Consider the following 24,070-nt stretch of genomic DNA (forward strand, 5'->3'; position numbering starts at 1 on the left):
TCTGTCACTGCGCAGTGAACGATCAGGAGTGAGTGAGACCTAGCTGGCAGTTGCTTACAGATGGATAAACAAGCTCCAAAGTGTAAAGGCGTTTTTGTATAGTTTGTGTATAGTATACAGTATTGTAGCGATGGGATGGGGGGGGGGTTGGCAGGGAAACGGGGTTCAGGGGGAGTGGCTGTACGGCTGTACCCCCAGGATATAAAAGGGGGAAGTGATGTCTGACTCAGAGGTCGCGTGGCTGTGGAGAAGAACGTGTTGCCCACATTCTGTTACTGAGTTTAGGCTAGTTAGCTAGCAGGTTTATTGTTTTGGGTGCAGTCACTTTTGCCTCCACTTGCTGTTCAAATACATGTTGAAAGGAAAAGTTAATCTGTTTACAGTTCTGTTTTATATGGGTGTTGAAGAAGAAGAAGAAGAAGAAGAAGAAGAAGAAGAAGAAGAAGAAGAAGAAGAAGAAGAAGAAGAAGAAGAAGAAGAAGAAGAAGAAGAAACAGAAACCCTCTTTAATGGTCACACATGCAGAGCACACAGCACTAGTGCTGGGGGGAAACGATTATTTTGAAAACGATTAATCGGGCGATTATTTGATCGATTAGTCGACTAATCTAACGATTATTTTTCTGTTGTTCAATTCATAAAAACGTAATGTAAAAAAAACGTAATGTAACACATTTGTTTTTCACGATACTGTGGTCTCAGGGGATCTTAATATTTAAGAACCTATTAATGTGTTATACCAGATTAACGGAAATAATCTCAGCTAACTGACGATACAAACCATGTTTACCAAAACAAAACACAAGTCTCATAAGAAGCATCTAAATGACCCCTGAGCGAAAAATGCTAACGGACATTGGCACAGATCTCAAGATAAAAGTACCCTTATTACTTATCGTAGCTGCACATACAATATATCCGATTAAAGCTGAGACTCCACAAATTATGTAGGTATCATCATCACTGAGTGATCCGGACTCGCGACAGGGGAAGCAAATACAGTCATCACAACACGTACCTTCACAGAGCTTCTAGGGAGATCGTCTCACCACCGTAGCTGTCAATCTGATCAAAAGACGTGTTCAATGGCATTAAAATGAGAAAAAACGCCGCTGAATCGGTTAATCCATAGGTTTTTAACGTCTATGTATAAAAAGATTATTGAATTTATAATCCATAATTCCATTTTATGTAAAAATCGGAGAGCAAATGCTAGCTGCTAATGGTAGTCACCACAGCTAGCTGCTGCTTCTGCTAGGCTATGCAGCAGTCTCAGTGAGATATAAATATATAAATATCTTTGCGTTTTGGACTAACTTTAAAATATTCCCATGCTTTTGAAGACCTAGGGCGAGATGTTTTTCGTTTGGGGGCTTCGTGCGCAATCCTCTGAGGAGGAGGTGGTAGCCGTTTCAGTCTCCATTGTGTTTGAAGTGCGATTGCGAACTGCTTGTTGCTTTGGGTGACCCACGTGTGTGTAGCGACGCGTCGACGCGGAAATATGTCGTCGACGATATTTTTAAGTCGACGCATCGACGCGTCGCTACAGCACTACACAGCACACACAGTGAAATGTGTTCTCTGCTTTTAACCCATCCTAGTACCAGGAGTCTAGTACTAGGAGCAGTGGGCAGCTATTGTACAGCGCCCGCGGAGCAATGGGAGTGAAGGGGGATGTCCAGTGCCTTGCTCAAGGGCACCACGGCAGGGCAGGAGGTGAACTGGGACCTCTCCAAGTAGAAGTCCACACTCCAAATAGGTCTGGTCTGGGACTTGAACCGGCGACCCTACGGCTCACAGTCCAAGCCCCTACTGACTGCCATAGATTTAGTCCCTAATTTTGCTCTCAAAATGGACCAGATTGATGCATTTAACTTCAACATTTAAAAAAAAATCTTCCCGGGGGAGCTTGCCCCCGGACCCCCCTAAAGGAGGTGAGGTCCACCACCTGCCCACACCCCCTGTTAAATTGTCTCACCCACATTGAGGATGCTTCCTACGCCCATCTTTTATTCCATGCGTCAAGTCAGGCAAATTGGGTCCAAATGTTATTGCATCAATGATCTGTTAAAATCACTAAATATATGCCGTAACTATTTTGCTCTACGCAACTCAAGGGCTCAGGTAATGTGATTACTATATGAATAATGGTCCAAAATAACATTAAATGCATAGGGTTTTTTGTTAAGTAACATACTTTCGTCGCCGGCCGGCCGATACATGCCGCGCATTAAGTGGGCCTGTCTGTCAATGAATCCCCGCGCCACTTTTTCCCCCCAGTCCGCCCCTGTATGCAGTATTATTCTTTGTACAGTATTCCTTGATACATGCATGTGGTTCTCTTCTCATGATCCTCCTCCTCTCTCACAGATGCAGGTGTACATGTACAACTCAGACGACTTTGACAGCATGAGTGCAGCTCTGAGGGAGCAGAGGATCATCGCTGCCATGGCCGTCTTCTTCCAGGTAGGAACATTCTCCCTCGTGTGTTTTTATAAAAGTATGAAGAAGAGGCAAGTGTGTAGGATTTGGACCCCTGAACATCTGTTTATCATTGATCTTTGTGACAAAACACCTTCCTCCTCCTCCTCCTCCTCCTCCTCCTCCTCCTCCTCCTCCTCTGGGTTTGATGATAGCTGAGTTTGGCTGTAAAACCTGTAGATTAGGATCATAGTCCTGCAGCCAATAAGGTCCTCCCGGGCTGTACAGTGGAGTGGTGGCTGGACTGGGATCAGTGTCAGCTATATCTCTCTCAGTTGGCAGGAATACAAGTTCATTAGAGGCCATCGATGACCTAAGTGTGCTTTTACTTGGACCATTAAGCCAGTTAATACTTCCCCTCTCTCTCCAGTCTCTCCCTCCCTCCCTGGGTCTGTCTCTCCATTCCTTTGCTCTCAGGCCGTGTATACAGTATGTCCAACACTGTCTCCTACCAAATTACTTTACTATTTCAACACCAAGTAAACGTTTTTTAAATTAAAGGAATCCTTGAATAAACTGTTAGTGCAATTAATGGCTCACCAACTTCAAATGTTAACACAGAGAGAGAGATCAATAAAACACAAACACACATGTGGTTGAGATTAATTATTATTCAGTTGCGCAACAACAAATAATAATAGGGAAACATTGACCTTCTGCCACAGCAGCCAATCGCGGAAATGCCCCCACGAATACAAGAAACAGAGGGCAGATATAGGTTTTCTAAATGACACACGAACATGTTCCCTAACCATGTTTAACTAGCACACGAACATCATGTTCTCCAAATGGACACACCAACATCAGAGCAACATGCATGTTCCAGATGTCGAAAGGTCATCATCTCATGATGTCTTTAGGAGTCTTGCAGGATATTAATTATCAAATTAACAAACTATACTTTTGCACATGAACACATATAATTTTCTTTACATTAACTAACACACGAACATCCTTATCGTTTCGTAGCTAATGCATGCTGGATATGAACCACTAACTAACAAGACTTTAACTGTATTATATCTGAGGAAGACCTCCCTTGGGCTTCCTCTGACCTTAGCCAATTTACTTAACATAGGTACATCTGCTGATAATTGCGGAAGAGGCAATGGAGCCTCTCTGACCTGTTACCTTAATAAATAAGCGAGAAACACGCTGTAATAAGGAATCTGCCATAACAAAACGACCTATGTTGTGCTGCTTTCCCTGATTGCTTGGAACACATAAAGTGTTAATCAGCACTGTGTAAGGAATGGCGGGAAAACAAAGACTTTTGCTCCTTCTCGGTAAAAAAACAATCCGACTGGACGCGTGAATACATTTTGAAAACATTCTGCCTTTCATTGAACAGGCTTCTTCAGTACTGATGAACTGAATATGAAGTATCCAAAAAACAATCTGAAGAATCTAAAGCACGTCTCGTTAGCAATGACTTACATTCATGGGTATAACACAACCTTGACTGCTGGTTTCAGAGACATCTGAAATGGTTTCTACAGGAACAGAAAGTGTTGATTTCATAAATAGGAACTCTTAGGTTGTATTTTAAACTAAAGGGAACTCAATTTATTTGTCACGGTTAACAAATAATGTCAAACTGACTTAATTTGCTTCGAGTTGATCAAATCACTTTGTCCTGTCAAAGGCCCAGTGAGCAGACCCAAGTGAACAAATACTAAATCTGTGGCTTCCGCTATGTGTCACATCACAGAGTGATTAAGGATTTGTGTGCAGAATATCATCTTGAGAGAGATTTGATATCAGAAAACTAGGTGTGGCTTGCTCATCATCAGTCCCTGGAGGAATTATCTGCGTTGTTGAATCAGGGGAATGGGACCAGTGTTGCCAACTCCATAGTAAGGAAAGTAGCTATTGGCTGTCCGGAAAGTCGCCAAAAGTCGCTAAATGACGTCATCGCCTAATTTGCATATCATGTAATGGCGGCTGTAGGAGAGAGCATGGTAGAGGGGAGTACAAAAAACGTTCCCAACCCTTCAAGGATCAAATTCTGGACTTCTCCAGGAAAGCATCATGATGTTTAACTTGTCACAGAGATGTTTAGCTTGTCACAGAGAGGCACACACACAGTGGACGAGGTGATTGAGTGACTGAGGCTGTGTGAGTCAAAGCAAAGCAAAGGCAGTTATTTATTATAGTGTGAAAGTGAGTGAAGAAACATTTACATTCAACATTTAAATCCCGCTCAAAACCAGGACGGCTTGGCAGTTGGCGCATGCGCAATTCATTTGCAGTCTCGACGCGGGGGAGTGTGGTTGTCTCCTCTCTGCTCTGACTGCAGCAGCAGCTCTGCTGCGGCCAGGCAACTGTCAGTCTGAGCGCCTGTGAGTACTATGGGAGGGAGGCGGGGCTCACGGCAGCACCCGCGGCTCGTTAACTGCAGAACAATGTGAGTCTCCAAACACCAGAAAAGTCGCTAATAACACCATTATAAATCGCTAGATTAGTCGTTAGTCGCTTTTGACACAAATAAGTCGCCGGAGGGTTTGGAAATCCGCCAAATTTAACGAGAAAATCGCCAAGTTGGCAACACTGAATGGGACAACCAAACTTAAAATACAAAAGTGGTTTTTCCAAGGGTTATCCAAAGATAGACCCCAGCACCATGGACCCTCTACTACCATCCATGAGCAACTCATAAAGTGTGGTCTAAGATGATTGGCATGGCCAAATCATATTTGATTTAATGTTCGAAATGATGTTTACATTTACAGGAATATAAAAGATATGCATTTTGCATTTTACAAATAGTTTTCTGACATTATAGTATACTATATTGCATGGTTCTTATTGTTTGTATTGATCTCTGGTTAAATGATCAATACAAACAATAAGAACCATGCAATATTTCTCCAAAGGATGTTATATTGCCAAATAAATGGGTAAGCAGTTAGAAAGGATATGCATGAGCAGTTATGACAGAAATCCATTGAAATGGCTTACAGGAGGAGCGGGATGCAGAAAGAGCCTACTTTATTTTGAAAAGCAGCCAAAAATGCTTCCTTTACCGATAAACCCCGCCGTAGCCAGCACCAGTCCTTCTATCTTCTGCTTTAGTTCTCCTTCCCACCACCTCCCTTCTGATTTGAGATATGGCAGTATGCACACATTTCCTCTGTACCTGATGATATTGTGCATTTGCAGCTCGCACAGCACAAAGATTGATTTGAACCCGTGCCCTCAATAACGTGGCTCTCCGGATAGATGCCGCCGGTTTGTGATCGTGTGTTTGCTCCTATGCAGAGATAAGTGTGTGGGCTCCGGCTTCAGTCGTGCATTTTTCTTTTTTCATCAGGAGCCAGTCGCTCTCCTGCCCTGCTCACATGCTTCAGTTTGTCTTTGATGACCTGATGAGAACCTCACACTGTGTGTGTGTGTGTGGTGTGTGGTGTGTGTGTGTGTGTGTGTGTGTGTGTGTGTGTGTGTGTGTGTGTGTGTGTGTGTGTGTGTGTGTGTGTGTGTGTGTGTGTGTGTGTGTGTGTCCAACAGATGTCCATGTTTTGAAAGATAAAACACAGATAATATAATGCATGCCACATTCAAATCCCTGTTGGGGATTTTTTTTCTCCATTCAGTGTTACTTTGTACTTCTGCTCCATACATATAACAACAACATATATTAACAAAGCGCTTATATACTAATAAAGGACTGGCTTATCTAAAGCCAGTTGAGTAGCACTTGAAATGTTTGGCTCTATGAAACCTGATGTACTTATATGATTCTGTTTTCTTCAAGGTTGTATCTTGTTGGTCGAACGCACTTATTGTAAGTCGCTTTGGATAAAAGCATCAGCTAAATGTAATGTAATGTAAAAGGGAAATTATGTAATTATACTCCATTACTTTTATTAAACAGCTTTAGCTACTTCAAACAGAATATCTCAAATAATCTAACTATAATTACTCACAAGAGTCAAATTATTTTTTATATTTTACAAAAAGTCAATCAGAACTTCTTTTGTCAACAGTACGACTTGATGCAACAATATTATCTAGAAATGTCACATATATAATTATATACACGTTAAAAGTAATTTTTTCTTCAAAATGATGACTTTTACTTTTCAATTACATTTTGAATGTTACTTGTAATGAAGTGTTCTGACAATAATGTATTGTTACTGTTACAAAGGTGAAGCCTCTGAGAAGTGGGACGTACTCTGTCTATGTGCTCCCACTGTGCGCTCATATAGGCTCAAAGTCAAACAACCTGACCGTGAAATAACAATCAGAATCCCTTGTATAGATATAAGGCCCAGAGTGCTACTTTGCTACACATTCTCTGTGATATCATTGGTTCTTTCAGTCTGTTGCACATGCTGTTGCTAATCAATTGAATGTATAGGGTTTATGCACAAACGTAATCAAATACTTTGATTTGTCCCGTATGCACGCTTTTTTCCTCCCCATCCGTGAGTTTGCGCAGCGACTGCACTGCTGCTCCTGTGTCATGTATTAATTAAATCATCACACTGGACTTACAGGACAAATTGGGCCAGGCGGGGGCATCACGCTTTATGACCCAGAATCCATTGCACTGCATTTCTGATTGAAATAGATGGCAGTTGTAAAAGGCTATCATTGCCCTTTTATCTGCTTATTTACTGTTTTCCACACACTGAGCTAGAGGCAGCAACATGCACCACTGAGGCCCAGCTGGGATGTAAATGACATGGAGAATCCATTTGATTTTTTGCTCCTTGTTGCGTAAGTGAACATGAGGATCCCGCTGAGTCTTATCTCACATTTGGGCATCCAGCCTTTATTCCTTATTATAGTAATGTGAGAGGCTGAAGAAGGGGGAGAGGTAAGATACAGAACTAAGAGAATGAAGGAAAGCTCGACTTAAACTCCACATTGACTCACGCTGCTTACTGAGTGTGTGAGACAAAGACAACGGAGGAGGATGAGACCTCTAAAGAGCTTCCATTACAGCTTCTTCCTGAAGACATTGATTGATACCATGGACAGAAGGGCTGAAACATGTGAATCAGTGATTTTTAAAATAACTGTATTGATCACTATGTAAGCACTATCCATGGAGGAAGGCAATGTTAAGAGCAATATCTGCACAGCCACACTGAAATGTCCTGTCGGAGAGGGCGGGACACCAGTGGTTGAAAGTAACTGAGTAGACTTGTGTGTTGTGGCCCCAACCATCTGGAATGCACTTCCTGCAGAGATCCGCAATGCTGCTTCCCTGGACATCTTCAAGTCATCATTAAAAACTCACCATGGCCTTTGACCCCTAACCCATCACAGTCCCCCTGCTTCCACTCCTACTGCTATTTATTTAATGTATTTACTTTATTATTTGCCCCTTTTGTTTGTTTGTTTGTTGTTTGTTCACCATGTAAAGCGGCCTTAGGTCCCTTGAAAGGCGCTATACAAATGTAATCTATTATTATTATTATTAGACTTGTTCTTAAAATTGTTTAAACTTTAGTTCCACCTGGAGTAAATCCACAAGCTACCCTGCAGTATACAAAGTCATTCAAACTAGCTGCACCTTCACCAGCTTTGAGAACACTTTCATGATCAATCATTATAAAACATATCATATATATTATTCTGAAATGGACCAATCTGCACAACGAATACTTTTACTGTCGCTACTTTCACTATATTTTGATGAGAATACTTTTCTACTTTCACTTGAGGAACATTTTGAATACAGGAATTTTACTGTAACAGAGTATTCCTACACTCTGGTACTTCTACTCAAGTACAAGACCTGAGTACTTCTACTTTTACTCAAGTACAAGATCTGAGTACTTATACTTTTACTCAAGTACAAGATCTGAGTACTTCTACTTTTACTCAAGTACAAGATCTGAGTACTTCTACCACCTCTGCAGGACACAAAAGGTCAGGATGAATGTGGGAAAGAATGGGTGGTACAACAGTGCCCATTAGGGCTGCACGGTATTGAAAAAAACTGACATTGCGGTTTCCCCCCCCCTGCGGTATATATTGCGTTTTTTTTAACCTGTTAAACCCCAAAGTCCCGGCGGGTACTTTACTTTTTTTTTTCACGACAGTGTCTCAGGGGATCGTAATATTTAAGAACCTATTAATGTGTTATACCAGATTAACGGAAATAATCTCAGCTAACTGACGATACAAACCATTTTATACCAAAACAAAACACAAGTCTCATAAGAAGCATCTAAATGACCCCTGAGCAAAAAATGCTAACACACTTTGGCACAGAACTCAAGATAAAAGTACCCTTATTATTACTTATCGTAGCTGCACTTACAAGATATCCGATTAAAGCTGAGGTTCCACAGATTATTTAGGTATATAATATCATCACTGAGTGATCTGAACTCGGACAGGGGAAGCAAACACAGACATCACAACACGTACATTTACGTAGCTTCGAGGGGAGATGTACCGTAGCTGTCAATCTGATCAAAAGACGTGTTCAATGGCATTAAAACGAGAAAGAAAAAACGCGGCTGAATCGATTAATCCATAGATTTCTAACGTCTCTGTATAAAAAAATGATTTAATTTATAATCCATAATTCCATTTTTATGTAAATATCGCAGAGCAAAAGTTAGCTGCTAATGGTAGCCACCAGAGTGGCTGTTGCTTCCGGTCTTGGCTATGCGGAAGTCTCTCACACACACATTACCAAATAAGGACTGTGTGATTTCCCCTCGATTCCATTGGCTCTGACCCAGGGCCGGCCCTCGACATAGGCAGTATAGACGAATGCTAAGGGCGCATCAACCCATAGGGGGCGCCAAAAAAAAAAGTAATTAAAAAAAAAAGTTAGAAATAAAAAAATAAAAAAAAGTATAACACAATTTCCCGATTTTGGATCAACAAAGTACATCTTATTATCTTATACTAACATAACTATACCATAATTGTGTACCGCGCCCATAAACTATGGCGCACCCCCCCCCCCAAATCAAGTTGAACTGCCCCAGCCCCAGTAAAAACCAGAGGTTTATGTGAAATTGTTCTTTTTTTGAAATAATGGTTTTAGTGTGCAATTATAGGTTTTAATTTTGTATTTGTGTTAATTTAAAATAAATCAAACTCCCAAAAAACGTATACAGCTTTTATTAACATTGGAATTTACTGTGTAAGCGGCCACAGGGGGGAGAGCTTTAGAGAGCTCTCTCCTGAAAGACTGAGAGGCTCTGATAACCTCAGTTCAGTGAGGTAAAGGCACACCTTTATATGATCATTATAGTTATACAAAAATAAGAGAATAGATGAAAAACAGGTATAAAATACTATATGACTGTACAAAAAAAAAAAGGGGAGTGATTTGTAAAATATCCATAAAGAAAAATAAATCTGCTTACAGTTCTGTTTCATCTGGGTGTTGAGAGATGTATCCATAGATCTCCTAATGTTACTCTCAAAGTGCACCAGATTGATGCTTTTAACTTCAATATTAAAACAACAAATCTTCCCGGGGGTGCATGCCCCCGGACCCCCCTAGAGGATGTTAGGTCCACCCCCCACTTAAATCATGTTCACATGGATAGGACACTAAATACAGTTGCACACATCTTGTGTCCATATCTTTCTGTTTTGGTGGTCATGCCACAACCGTGCATGCATGAGTCATAGTGAGTGTCTGCCTAGGGCAGCAAATTGGTCAGGGCCGGCCCTGCTCTGACGGTCAGAAAGAGATGTCACATGTCAAAATCCAGCAAGGTGGGCCAGAGATATGGAAAATCCACCCAAATGGCCCCAAAAGAGGGTTTTTTATGTGCTAAATCTGTCTAAAAAGGTCAAATATCAGGGGAAGTTCTACACACACCAACACATGAACAAATAAGGAGTGAGAGTGATGCCGCGTAGCCAAAACCGGAAGCTGCATACCACCAAGGTGGCTACCATTAGCAGCTAACTTTTGTGATCCGATTTTTACATAAAAATGGAATTATGGATTATAAACAATTGCTTCAAAGCCACAGATACATTATCAACCTATGGATCAACCGATTCAGCCGTGTTTTTTCTTTCTCGTTTTAATGCCATTGAACACGTCTTTTGATCAGATTGACAGCTACGGTGCGACGATCTCCCGTAAAAGCTCCGTAAAAGGTACGTGTTGTGATGTCTGTGTTTGCTTCCCCTGTTGCGAGATCGGATCGCTTAGATACTATACTTAAATAATCTGTGGAGTCTCAGCTTTAATCGGATATATTGTATGTGCAGTTTCGATAAGTAGGCTAATAAGGGTATCTTTATTTTGAATTATGTGCTAAAGTGCGTTAGCATTTAAATAAAAAAAATGAATAAAACCGCACGTCCCTGCGGTGTGAATACCACGCATGCGCATACCGCGGTTATCTTCATGACACGGTATATCGTTCAGCCCTAGTGCCCATTCAGCAGTGTGACACAAGAGTGTCACAAGAGTGACTGAAGCTGCTGTTGGACAAGTAATCGAGGAAGGACCAGTGATTTAGCAGGATAACAACATGTCTTCACATTCAGAGAGAGTCCTCTAGCAGGGGCAAAGGAGGACATTATGTCATGTTCTTAGGGTGGATGGCTTTATCAAAAAATAATTGTTTTAAAAGCCCAGAGAAAGGGCGAGGGGATTAAATCAGGTTGATTCATTATTAAAATGGATGGACCAACAATGTTTTTTTCTGTTTGATTTGCAGGACTGTGAAGACAGACCAGTCTCAAATATAATGAACGCAGCCAGAAAGATTCACAAATCATTTTAAATAAAAAAAAACTGAAATGGTTAAAATAAATCCACACAGAAAAATGTGGTATGTTAAAATAATGTCTTTGTATTCCAAAGTATTTTTTCTACATGCAGGTTTAAAGAATGTATTTAAATGACAAACTCCAAATATGCATTTGATGAAGAGGGCTCCTACTTGAATATAAATATGTGTAGATTTACATTAAAATGTTTTTATATTTATGATAAATACATTTGTACACATCATTTTTCATAAATGGATTCAAGCGCTACTTGACTCCTCTTTTGACATAGTGTTAAAAGTGCAAGAGAAACCCATTTGTTTTTTTGTAAAAAGAAAAACACAGTATTAAGATATTCTCAGTAACATCAGTTCTGAATTGAGTTATTCATTACATTACGTTTCATTCAGCTGACGCTTTTATCCAAAGCGACTAACAATAAGTGCATTCAGCCATGAATGTTCCTCGACATTTCTTCATTCCTGGGGTTCATTTCCATGGTTACAACATGGGCTGTTGCTCTCTTTAAAGGAACAGCACAGTGTCAGAGTGGAGGCATCAGCAGGAGTAAGAACAGCATGGTGAAAGGTACGGTGTGAAGACAGAGGAGACCTCCATTTAGGCTCTTAATTGAACACCCCCCAAAGAGAGTAATTAGACAGTGTATGCCAACACTAACAACCACCACTGAGCTCTACAATCACAGTGCACACTGCGTGAGAAAACATCAGCCTCAGCGTTATGGAGCAAAACTGAAAAATCATTACATGTTGGCTTTCATCTTATAACTATCTGCCAGGAATTTCAGAAGATATCTAATGTTTGTTTAAATTAAAGACGTTTTTGTTCTTCATAGTGAAGCAACATAATGTCACTAAAGCATGCCTGGAGAAATAATTTATTAAATTAATGTTTGAACCAACATAAATGAACCACATGATATGTTTGACACAATGTCATGGAAGGCGTGATAAAAAAAACAAAAAGAACAGCCACACAACTCCCAGCTTCATTAGAGGACCGTAATTAGTTCCGATGTTAGCACAATCCTTACAATTTAGAAGACCTATCACAATGTATACATTTGCTGTCATCTTCACCAACACATGACCTGTAACAGACCCCCTAGAGCAGGGGTTCCCAAAGTGGGGGTTGCGACCCCCGGGGGGTCGCGAGATGATTACAAAATAAAAATGTAAAAAAAAATAAAAATGTATATTTTTTTGTAATTATTATTATTAATAATAACGTGTGCATAGACATTATTCAGGGGCAGACTAGCCATCTGTATAATTTCCCCGCAATGAGGCTCCCCCTTTGACAATCCACTAGCGCAGTGTTTCTAAAACTTTTTCATACCAAGGACACTTCACCAATACAAAACACTCACGGACCACCTGACTCCACACATATCCAAAAACAATAGGCCTGCTCACCACTCCAACAGTACAGAACAGCCTAACAATGACTGCTTAACCTTCTCTATATCGCCTCGTTCACACAATAAATCAACAATACAATACAGATTATATAATCATTTAGTTCAAATGCTCTTAGGTTTTACACCTCTTATGAAATGTAGACTACATTTATTACGGAGTTTATGTCCAACAGACTCACAGATCGTTTGGCTACTGAGAGATATTCAAACACACCGCATAGTACGACACAAACCTCCGCTGTGGATTTTCAAAACAAAATACAGTAAAACTGGTCGCAGGCCCAAGTCTAACTCTCTGAGGCCTGCATGGTCTGCCTACAAAACAAAAATAAAAAACTTTATGCAGCCCCAACAACAGCCTCTGATCATCAACAGACTTCATGCAATGCTTCATTGGATGCATATATTAGATAATAATCTCTATCTCACTCCTAACATCTAAATCTACTTCCAGCATGGATAAATGTTCATAAAATACATCCATTGTTTGTTCTATACGCTTCTTGAAATCCAAAAAAAACACAGTTTTTCTAGAACAGATTACAAATCGCCTGAAAATGGTACAAACAAGCGGAGGCGCGGGAAGGTATTTTGAGTGGGGGTGCTGAGGTGCTGGACTCCAGTGAACACTATTATGGGCACTATAGAGTATGCACAAAAGCGCGAGCACCAGGGGCGCTACAGTGGAATGTTCTACTGCAACACTCCCCACACGCAAACACACAGTACACCCGCGACTGTCACAATGAAGGCTCGATAATCAGCTCACGGCATATACTGTAGGCAGGGGTAAAGTGCTATTTTTTACGAGTGGGGAACGGACCTAACCTCCTCTAGGGGGGTCCGGGGGCATGCTCCCCCGGGAAGATTTTTTTTAAATATTGAAGTTGAAAGCATCAATCTGGTGCACTTTGAGAGCAACATTAAGAGATCTATGGATACATCTCAACACCCATATGATTCACAATTGTAAGCAGATGTTCTTTTTCTTTATGGATATTTTACAAATCACTCCCCTTTCAATATTCTTGTTTTACTGCCATATAGTATTTCATAACTGTTTTTCCTTTATTCTCTTATTTTTTTTATAACGATAATGATCATATGAAAGTGTGCCCCGGAAATAATCTTTTGAATAATTTGTGACCAAACCGTTTGAGACCCACTGAGATAACTTAGACTAAAGTTAACTATCTAAACACTCAGAGAGTCCTTTAGCTCACCTGAGCCTCTCAGTCTGAGAGGAGAGCTCTCCTCCAGCTTGTTGTGGAACCAACAGCTCCTTGTGTCCGTTAGTGCAGCTAGCTAACCAGATGTTAACAACACCTTCCCTGCTGGCACCGGCCGAGCTTGAATGACACAAGCACACTTTTATTTCCATGCAACTCTCTGATTGGTCTGGTGTCATGCCTCTGTTGCATTCACTGAACACGGGAAATTACAGTCCTGCCGTCCTCTCTAATGTCATGATGAGGTTCACGTAAAAGCACGGTTAATGTATTATATTATTGAGGTAGAATTGTCCGGGGCTACAGAAAAAACATTCGGGGCAGGCCAGGCGACGTCACTGGCGAGCACACACACTACAAAGATGTAAAATATTATTTTACCAACAATGTGGAATTTATTGGCTACATATTACACAGATTATGCACAGCGGGAGCAGCAATAACCGTCAAATAATAATTCAGACAGGGGAGCACCGCACCGCCTGCCTGCCACTAGGGGGTGCTGCAGCGCCCTCAGCACCCCCCTTTCCGCGCCCATGCAAACAAGTGGCAACAGGTGTGATGAAGGTGTTGCGCTGGGCTATATCATGCAATCGAAAGCGAAACTTAAACTCGCTCCATTGCGGAGATATTCCCGCGAGAGTGCGGAAAACTTAAATTAATTCCCCCGTTGCCAGTCTCTGGCACTGTTATTTTGGGGGTCGCAGGCTGAAAAGTTTGGGAACCCTTGCCCTAGAGGACCTCAGCCTGACTGGATTCAGCCCACATGATGTACCTGACAGTGACGTGTTGCTCACTGTAATAACGTTAGCAATTATGCAAAAAAATAGCTGCTAGCCGTCTCGGAGTACACTGCACTATAGACATTTAAAAATATATATAATCTCAAAACCTTAATATGTTCACTTAGCTATTTAAATGCTGAACGGTTTAGCCATGATGGTGTACTTATTTGTCTTTATATTGTATTACAAGTGTGTGCTGATGCTCTACATTTAACATGTTAGCTTACTCTTTCTTATTGTTTGCCTTTTGTACATGTCCCCCTTTGCTGTATTGCTGTTTTCGGGAATAATCAGATGTATGTGTGACTCATACCGCTGCTACTGAGAGGGAAACCACACTTTGAATTGAAAGTATTGCCTTACTCTGTGCAGACAGATATATTTTTTATATTTATTCAAAGTTTAACAGATGGTCTGTAAGACACAGTAGGAGGTGAAGTAAGTCAGGAGGAAGACGATACAGAGTGAGGAGCCTGGATAGATGACAGGAAGGGACGGGCGCAGTGAGAGGGAGAGAGAAGTGTCCAGGAGAGAAATATGAGAACACGACACTTTGTTCCAGTGTTTATTTTTTTCTGATTTCTCACTGCAGTGGCCGGTCCCTGGAGAGAGAGAGGGAGATGGAGCTGGGGGGGGGGGGGGTAAAGAGACACTGCGAGATGCAGGATTTGATGAGGGATAAAGTGGTAGATAGAGAGAGATGAAGACACTGTGATGAGGGGCCCGGTGGCTGAGGGTCTCGGGGGACCAGCCTGTGGGCTTTTAGAGACAAACATTAATAATGAAACGCTAATTCCCTATGTTCTCCTTTCCTTCTCTCCCTCACTGTCTCTCTGTCCCTTTCTCTCCATGAATCCATGGTCACTTTTATTTCTCTGAATATCCTTTTCTTTATACACACACTTTTTTTCCTCACCCACTTTCTTTTTTGTCCCAAACACAAGCTCTTATTGCAGTTCCATTTATTAACTTACACAACATAGCACTGCGTGTGTGTGTGTGTGTGTGTGTGTGTGTGTGTGTGTGTGTGTGTGTGTGTGTGTGTGTGTGTGTGTGTGTGTGTGTGTGTGTGTGTGTGTGTGTGTGTGTGTGTTGTGTGTGTGTGTCACAAACAGCACTGCTGCTCCTGCCGGCCCTTTCTTTCTACATTTCAAAATAGTGTATTGTAATAGTTATTTCAGACAGCACTTAAAATATTTCAGAATAAAATCATTGTGTTTACTGTCAAGGAGTTATATCCACATAGAGGGCTTTTATTTTGAAACTTTAAAAGGATTTTTCCTTCATGTATGTCAATAGAGAACCGCAGTGACGCGTCCTAAAACCCGGAAGTAAACTTCTTCCGGTTCCTTCGTCAAAAACGCAATGCAATGTCTCCATAGGATTTTGGAAAACAGCTGGAAATAAGGTCTGTGGTTGACACACATTTAAGAGAGGGATCACGTTTTGTTCAGCAGGATAATCTCCACATGTCAACCCTACTTTTATAATTTTTGAATCATAAATCTAGTCGCCAGAAGCAAAATGCTAACGTTATGCTATAAACGAACTACAAGCTAGTACAGCAGCATGGTCGCACGACTTTAACGTCACGCTAACTTAAGATCGTTTCAACTGACTTGCACTGAAACTGCACTTTGAACACTTTAAATATATTATTAACATTTTAAACTGTATACCCCGTTTATCTAGGCCCTTTTTGTTTTGTTTTATGTATACCACGTTTATCTAAGCCCTTTTTGTTTTGTTTTATGTATACATGTCACACTGGGAAACGATATTTCTGGATGTATAACACATGTCGAATTTTTGACAATAAAGCTGACTTTGACTTTCGCGCGCTTGCATATTTTAACACATTTAGCCACACTGAATTTAACTAGAAGTCATGGCTGTGTCAATTACCAGTCTGATATCGTTTTACAAAGATGACAAGAAGAGTGTAGATAGAGGAGAGAACCACTACAAGTCAGGACACGTAAAACAGTGCAGCCTAGATGAAGGTGTGCTTACCGGTGTTGTCAGGGCTAGCATGAGGGACAAGGTTTATTTTACATTACATTACATTACATTGCATTTAGCTGACGCTTTTGTCCAAAGCGACTTACAATAAGTACATTCGACCAGGAAGACACAACCTTGAAGAAAACAGAATCATATAAGTATATCAGGTTTCATAGAGCCAAACATTTCAAGTGCTACTCAACTGGCTTTAGGTAATCCAGTCCTTTATTGGTATAAAAGTGCTTCGTTAATCGTTCTAACGCTCGAAGTGGAGTCGAAAGAGATGAGTTTTCAGTTTGCGCCGGAAGATGTGCAAGCTATCTGCCGTCCTGATGTCAATGGGGAGCTCATTCCACCATCTTGGAGCCAGGATAGCAAACCCACGTGTTTTCGCCGATGGGAACTTGGGTCCCCCTCGCAGCGAGGGCGCAACGAGTCGTTTGGCTGATGCAGAGCGTAGTGCACGCGCTGGGGTGTACGGTTTAACCATGTCCTGGATGTACGAAGGGCCAGATCCATTCGCAGCACGGTAAGCAAGTACCAGTGTCTTGAAGAGGATTCTAGCAGTTACCGGAAGCCAGTGAAGGGAGCGGAGGAACGGAGTGGTGTGGGAGAATTTAGGAAGGTTGAAAACCAGACGAGCCGCTGCATTCTGGATGAGCTGCAGAGGTCGGATGGCACATGCAGGTAGACCAGCCAGGAGGGAGTTGCAGTAGTCTAGGCGTGAGATGACGAGAGCCTGGACCAGAACCTGAGTCGCTTTCTGAGTCAGCTGGGGACGTATCTTCCTGATGTTGTAAAGCGTGTATCTGCAGCAGCGGGTTGTAGCAGCGATGTTTGCAGTGAAGGACAGGTTGTTATCTAGGGTCACACCCAGATTCCTTGCAGTCTGAGTCGGGGAAACAACTGAGGTGCCGATGTTGATTGTCAGGTCAAGAGTTGGACAATCTTTTCCCGGGAGGAAGAGCAGCTCAGTCTTGTCAAGGTTGAGCTTGAGGTGGTGAGCAGACATCCACTGAGAGATGTCAGCTAGACAAGCAGAGATGCGTGCGACGACCTGGGTCTCTGAGCGGGGAAAGGACAGAATTAATTGGGTGTCATCAGCGTAGCAGTGGTAAGAAAAACCATGCGGGCTAATGACTGATCCGAGCGAGTTTGTGTACAAGGAGAAGAGGAGGGGACCAAGAACAGAGCCCTGAGGGACCCCCGTAGTTAATTGACAAGGGTCGGACTCAGACCCTCTCCAAGTCATCCTGTAGGTACGGTCTTTCAGGTATGAGGTGAGGAGGGAAAGTGCAGAGCCTGAAACTCCAAGTTTTTGGAGAGTGCGAAGGAGGATCTGATGATTCACCGTGTCGAATGCAGCAGACAGGTCCAACAGGATGATGACAGAGGAGAGGGATGCAGTTTTGGCAGTGTGCAGTTCCTCCGTGACAGCAATGAGAGCAGTTTCTGTGGAGTGACCTGCCTTGAAACCAGACTGGTGCGGATCCAGAAGGTTGTTCTGATTGAGATAACAGGAGAGTTGTTTAAAGACAGCGCGTTCAAGTGATTTAGACAGGAACGGGAGGAGAGAGACAGGCCTGTAGTTTATAACATCAGACGGGTTGAGAGTGGGTTTCTTTAGGAGAGGGTTTACTCTTGCCTCCTTGAGACTGTTTGGAAAGTGACCAGAAGTTAGAGAAGTGTTGATGAAATGGGTGAGAAACGGTAGAATATCAGGAGCGATAGTCTGAAGGAGGTTTGAAGGGATAGGGTCCAGAGGACAGGTGGTAGGGCGGGCAGAGGTAATGAGGGTAAGAACCTCACTTGGAGAGAGAGGGGAAAAGGAGGATAGTGTGTTGGTGGAAGGAAGGTCTGGTGACCCAGCGGTGAGTAAAGGTGAGTCAGAAAAAGAAGAGCGAATATCATCAACCTTTTTTTCAAAGTGGATAACAAAGTCGCTTGACAGAAGTGAGGAGGGGGGAGGAGCTTTTGGAGGGTCCAAGAGGGTGGAGAAGATGGAAAATAGTTTTTTAGGATTGGAATAGGAAGATTGGATCTTATCTTGAAAGAAAGTGCTTTTTGCCTGAGAGATCGAAGCAGAGAAAGAGGAGAGGAGAGCTTGATAGGTTAGGAGGTCGTCACGGTGTTTGGATTTCCACCATTTCCGCTCTGCTGCCCTAAGGACGGTTCTATTAGCACGCAGTGCATCATTTAGCCAGGGAGCCGGAGGGGACTGACGAGCCTGCCGAGATGTCAGAGGACAGAGCGAGTCCAGAGTGGATGAGAGAGTAGAGAGGAGAGTTTCTGCAGCAGAGTTTGGAGGCAGTAGTTGGAACGAATCAGAGGAAGGGAGGGCTGAGAGCACCGACGAGGCAAAGGTAGAGGGAGAGAGGGAGCGAAGGTTACGGCGGACAAGTGTAGGATGGGAAGAGATTAGTTTGTTATGTTTGGAAAGGGGTAGAGAGAATGAAATGAAGAAGTGATTGGATGTGTGGAGCGGGTTTACAGAGAGGTTAGAAGTAGCGCAGTTCCTTGAGAATATGAGATCAAGGACATTGCCAGCTTTATGAGTCGGTGGGGACGGAGAGAGTGAGAAAGCAAAGGCGGTTAACAGAGATGTTAGTTCGTCTATCTTCCCCATCTGGAGGTTGAAGTCTCCGAGAAGTACAGCGGGAGGGCCAGTTTCAGGGATGTGTGAGAGGAGATGATCTAATTCCTCCAAGAAGTCCCCCAAGGCGCCTGGTGGACGGTAGAGAACAACAATGGTTAACTGTATAGGATGGGTTACTGTGACGGCATGGAACTCAAAGGTGGAAGGAGTGAAGTTAGGTAGCTTGAAGAGGGAAAAGCTCCATTTGGGAGAGAGCAGGAGACCAGTGCCACCTCCTCTGCCAGTGGGTCTGGGTGTATGGGAGAAGGAATATGCAGTGGAGAGAGCTGCTGGGGTGGATGTGTTGGATGGAGTAATCCAGGTCTCAGTGAGAGCAAGGAAATCCAGAGACTGCAGGGAGGTGTAGCCAGAGATGAAGTCAGCCTTAGGAACAGCTGACTGGCAGTTCCACAGGCCACCTGAAACTAGATGTTGGATCTCAGTGGAGCACGTGGGATAGACGTGAGCAGGCCGGTTATATCGATTACGAGATACACGGGGCCAGTGATAATTGCGAGAAGACACATGAACAGGAATGGAGAAAATACACATGATTATAGCATGAGGGGCTAAACAACAAAATTAAAAATTAAAAACACCAACGATACTTAGCTCAATCAAAGTAGGATTTGCCTCCTCTTTGCCTCCCTCGTGACTCCTGTAGGACTCTAATGTCTTTGTCAGTCTTACTCCTGTAGGACTCTAATGTCTTTGTCAGTCTTAGCCTGTCTGCCGCTGAAGCTGACGCTCCAGGAACGAGCTACCCGAAATGGACGCCTGATTGCTCAGTTCTCACAGCTGAAGTTAATTAGTTAACTATCTACAGCTGATGGGCGACAATAGACTGGCCCTGCCTATGTTAATAATGCAGGCTTGAGTGCTGAGAGCTGTAAAGCAGGTTTCGCCTGAGCAGATCTGAGATTTAAAATCTCTCAAAAGCGATTTAGCCGTTTAAGCTACAGTAACAATTATACAGAGTCGAATAAATGAAACCGAGAAGTCTAATTAAACAAGAATATAACTTACAGTGGTTGCTGCGTCAACAGGTAATGTTGTCACCGGGTCCAGATGCACACTGTTTATAGTGTCGGTGAGTAGTGATAGCAAGAGTACTGTTAACCTAGAGTTAATTTATTCACATTGGTGACATTAATTCCCATCAACAAATCCATTTTATCTGTCACATGAAATCTTTATTACAAATATTACACACCAGAAAATACAGAAATATCCATGAAATAAACATACAGTAGGCCCGTGGTTCCCAAACGGTGTGCCGCGGCACACTGGTGTGCCGTGAGGCAAGTCCGGGTGTGCCGTGGGATTTTGTGACAACCATACGTTATTATTGCAATATACAACTACACAAAAATAATTATTTTTTAATTTACTATATCAGTACTTTTTAGCTTTATATGTATGTAATCTGCGCGACTTGCGCGTCCACATCTCCACGTGCAGTGCTGCATAAACATGGCTGAGTCAGCGATAACTCTCGAGGGGTGGAGGTATGCCCATTATTTTGAGTTCGTCCGAAGAATAGACAGGAATGTGACGGTGAGGTGCAAACTGTGTCAAACTGTGTCCAGGCCAGAAGCTGTTCTCCACTGCTGTAAACACCACGTGGTCAAACCTCAACAAGCACCTGCAAAGAACACATGCTAAGGTGAAGCTACCGCACAGCTATTTGTTGTTTGTTTACATCACGTAGTCTGTTCTTCTTCTCTGTCTTCCGGTTGTTGCCTGTTTTGAATGACAAATACACACTACCGCCGCCTGCTGGTAAGGAGAGTTATTGCCACTCACGCATGCGCGTGTAAAGTAACGAGTAAAGTAACGAGTAAAGTAACGAGTTACTTTATGTAGATGGTAACGAAGTAGTGTAATATATTACTTTTTTAAAAAAGTAATATGTAATATATTACATTTTTTTAGTAACGACCCCATCTCTGGAGTTGGCGTTCTCTACTCTGATTTACATGAAGAACAACAGGAGGTCACGGCTCTCTGTTGAACAGGACTTGCGAGTGGCCCTCTCCTCAGTGCCACCAAGGATTAAACAATTCTGCGCGCCCCGACAGGCACATGTATCTCACTAATTTGTAAGTCGGCAAAATATTTACAATAGCACATGTTTCAATGCTGATTGCTGAAATGTTACATTTATAATTTGTAGTTCAGGACCACAGTGCAGCTTCCTTGCATTGACAGTTCTCTGTGCTGAATTTCTGTTGAGTTTCCTTTGCCTCATTTTTAATTGTGTGACCTGTCTGGTTTAAATGAGTGTGTTGCTGCTTTGATGAAGCCTAATTTGATAAAGTTTCAAATTAATTTCTGAAATATTTCGTTAATAAATATTTCATGTGTAATAACGTATAACGTTATTAACGTCTTTGTCACATTTTATTTGGCATTAGTAAATAATTATGCACATTTACAGATATTTTACATGATATGAGTGATAACACGTGTTATAAGGGCTATTTTGCACAAAAGGTGTGCCTTGAGATTTTTACTTGTCCTTTGGTGTGCCTTGGGCACAAAAAGTTTGGGAACCACTGCAGTAGGCTATACACAATTAAAGGGATAATTGGGAAGGCATTACAAATGTAAATATATTTTAAATAATAAAACAATCCCACCACCACAGGTATCTACAGGAGAAGAGGGAATTCTCTCCAAAAAATGTGAATGCCCACGTGGAGAATGGAAATGCAGTAATGCGGCTGCATTAGCCATCTTTGCCATCCACAATTTCAGCTGCACTGACACCCCCTGTCAGTGGAAGAAGCCAAAGGCAGCTAAACGTACGCATTCAGTGGAGGAGCTATTTCCTCCAACCAATAAGTCATTCAACCCGCTGACAAGAGAGCCCACCTCAGAAGAGGAACACTACAGCTTGGAAACACTTACTGTTCCTGAAATTATCAAATCTGTTGGGCATCAGGGACCTGACCATCGTTTTTCAGACACGTAAACTCTTCAAAAATCACCAGTGGGGTCACTGCTGATGTATTTAATGTCGTAGAACAAAACGTGATTTATCTCTTAAATTTGTGTCAAACACAGACCTTATTTCGAGCTATTTTCCAAAACCCTATGGAGAAAATGCATTGCTTTTTGACGAAGGAACCGGAAGTGCTAAAAATGCTAACTTACTTCCGGGTTTTAGGACGCGTCACTGCGGTTCACTATTGAGACAATGTACCCGAGGTAGCCAACAAGTGTGTGTCCTAACCCAACAGAAGGAGGAAGTCAAGGAGAGAACAGCACTGTGTCTCAACATCAGTGGTTGCGTTAGACTTTTTCGTTGTCCGTCATTTTGACGGACAGGATCGTAACATTTCCGTCATAATCCATTATTACCCGTCATTTTATTTTTCATGTTTTAATGATGAGATGAGACCTATTTAATATTTATGTTTGGGTACTGAGCAGCAAATGTTCATTCATTCACGTTTTAATGATTCATACAGAACTTTTAAGGGCATGGAGAAAAAGAAGATGAACAGAGACACCGACCGCGTGGTCACTTTTCATGTCAACACGAACATGAATGATTTATTTGTTCCTGCACTGACGGCACAGCAGAGGGGGGCAGAGCTCGCTAAAAACACCACGACCATTGTGACTAAACAGGCAAATATGAACAATGCCATCGTTTTAAATGAGACAATTACAATCAGAATATGAACAAAACATTTACAAGAACAACTCAATTGACCTGCTGTAGCCTGAACGCTGATTTCTGCATCGTCGTGCACCCTCGGACAAATCCGTTACTCATCTTAGCTTTTCTACAGGTGTCGCAGAACATTTTGCCATCTTCCCTCCTCAGCCACTTAAACTCTTGCTCCCACTGAACCCGGTACTCACGCTTCAACTCCTTGCCACTTGCTTGCCCCTCTGCCGCTGGCTGAACGTTGTCAGTTTTAGTCTTACTGGCTTGTCCTTCATCCTCCACCGCATCAATCCCTCTTTTCACCTCGTGTATCCACACCATCACAATTACTGGGCTTATTAAAAAAGCTTCGGACGATCAGCTGCCGTGACATTTTGCGATTGCTAAAGCCGGTTAAACAACGAGGTAATCAACGAGGTCAAAAACAAGACTAGACAATAGCTACTTAATATACACACACTCGCCACCAACTGGACAGGGGTGTGAATGACTAAATAATAGTTACAGACCACAGTAGAGTACAGTAGATCGCCCTCAGTCTACCTGGCCACTAAGGATGTAATATAATGTGGGCCGCTGGTGGACATTTTGGCGCTGTTCCGAGTTGTGTTCTAATCATGGTTCTAATCCAGGGGTGCCCAACCAGTTAATCGATTGCGGGGAGATTCCCAGTCGATCGCGAGATGTGTCTAAAAATAGAACAACAATATTCTGTTTTATCGTTAACGTCGTATAACATAATCTTCCTGTGCCAGAATAATGCACTTGAACGCATCAAAGCTTTGTGATTGGCCGGCGTGACCCCATGTGTCGGGGCGTGGCTGGTGGGCGGTGGGCAGTGGGCACTAGTTCGCTGACGTTGTCCGTGTCAACAGGAGTGACAGTCCGCACACACACAAGACCGCAATTATGGCAGAAGCAAAAAAGCCCCAAATATATCATTTTCACTCCGAGTGGGAGGATGATTATTTTGTTATCTATTCCAATTCAAAGTCCATCTGTCTCATCTGCAATGCGAGCGTGGCTTTATCGAAGAAGGGTAATTTAGGAGCGGCATTTCAAAACAGTGCACAAACGCTACGAGACGGAATTCCC

At 42.4% G+C, this 24,070-nt stretch overlaps 1 protein-coding gene across 1 annotated transcript in view; it reads left to right on the top strand.

The window, feature by feature from the left end:
* Positions 1-24,070, top strand: part of LOC117562065 (receptor-type tyrosine-protein phosphatase gamma-like) — a 323,613-nt gene that overhangs the window by 93,852 nt on the left and 205,691 nt on the right. Inside the window, 1 exon segment of the mRNA XM_034239841.1 lies at positions 2,371-2,466. Within this exon segment, the coding sequence (XP_034095732.1) occupies positions 2,371-2,466 (96 nt within the window).

The sequence above is a fragment of the Gymnodraco acuticeps genome, unplaced genomic scaffold (assembly GCF_902827175.1).
Source record: "Gymnodraco acuticeps unplaced genomic scaffold, fGymAcu1.1, whole genome shotgun sequence".
NCBI lineage: Eukaryota > Metazoa > Chordata > Actinopteri > Perciformes > Bathydraconidae > Gymnodraco > Gymnodraco acuticeps.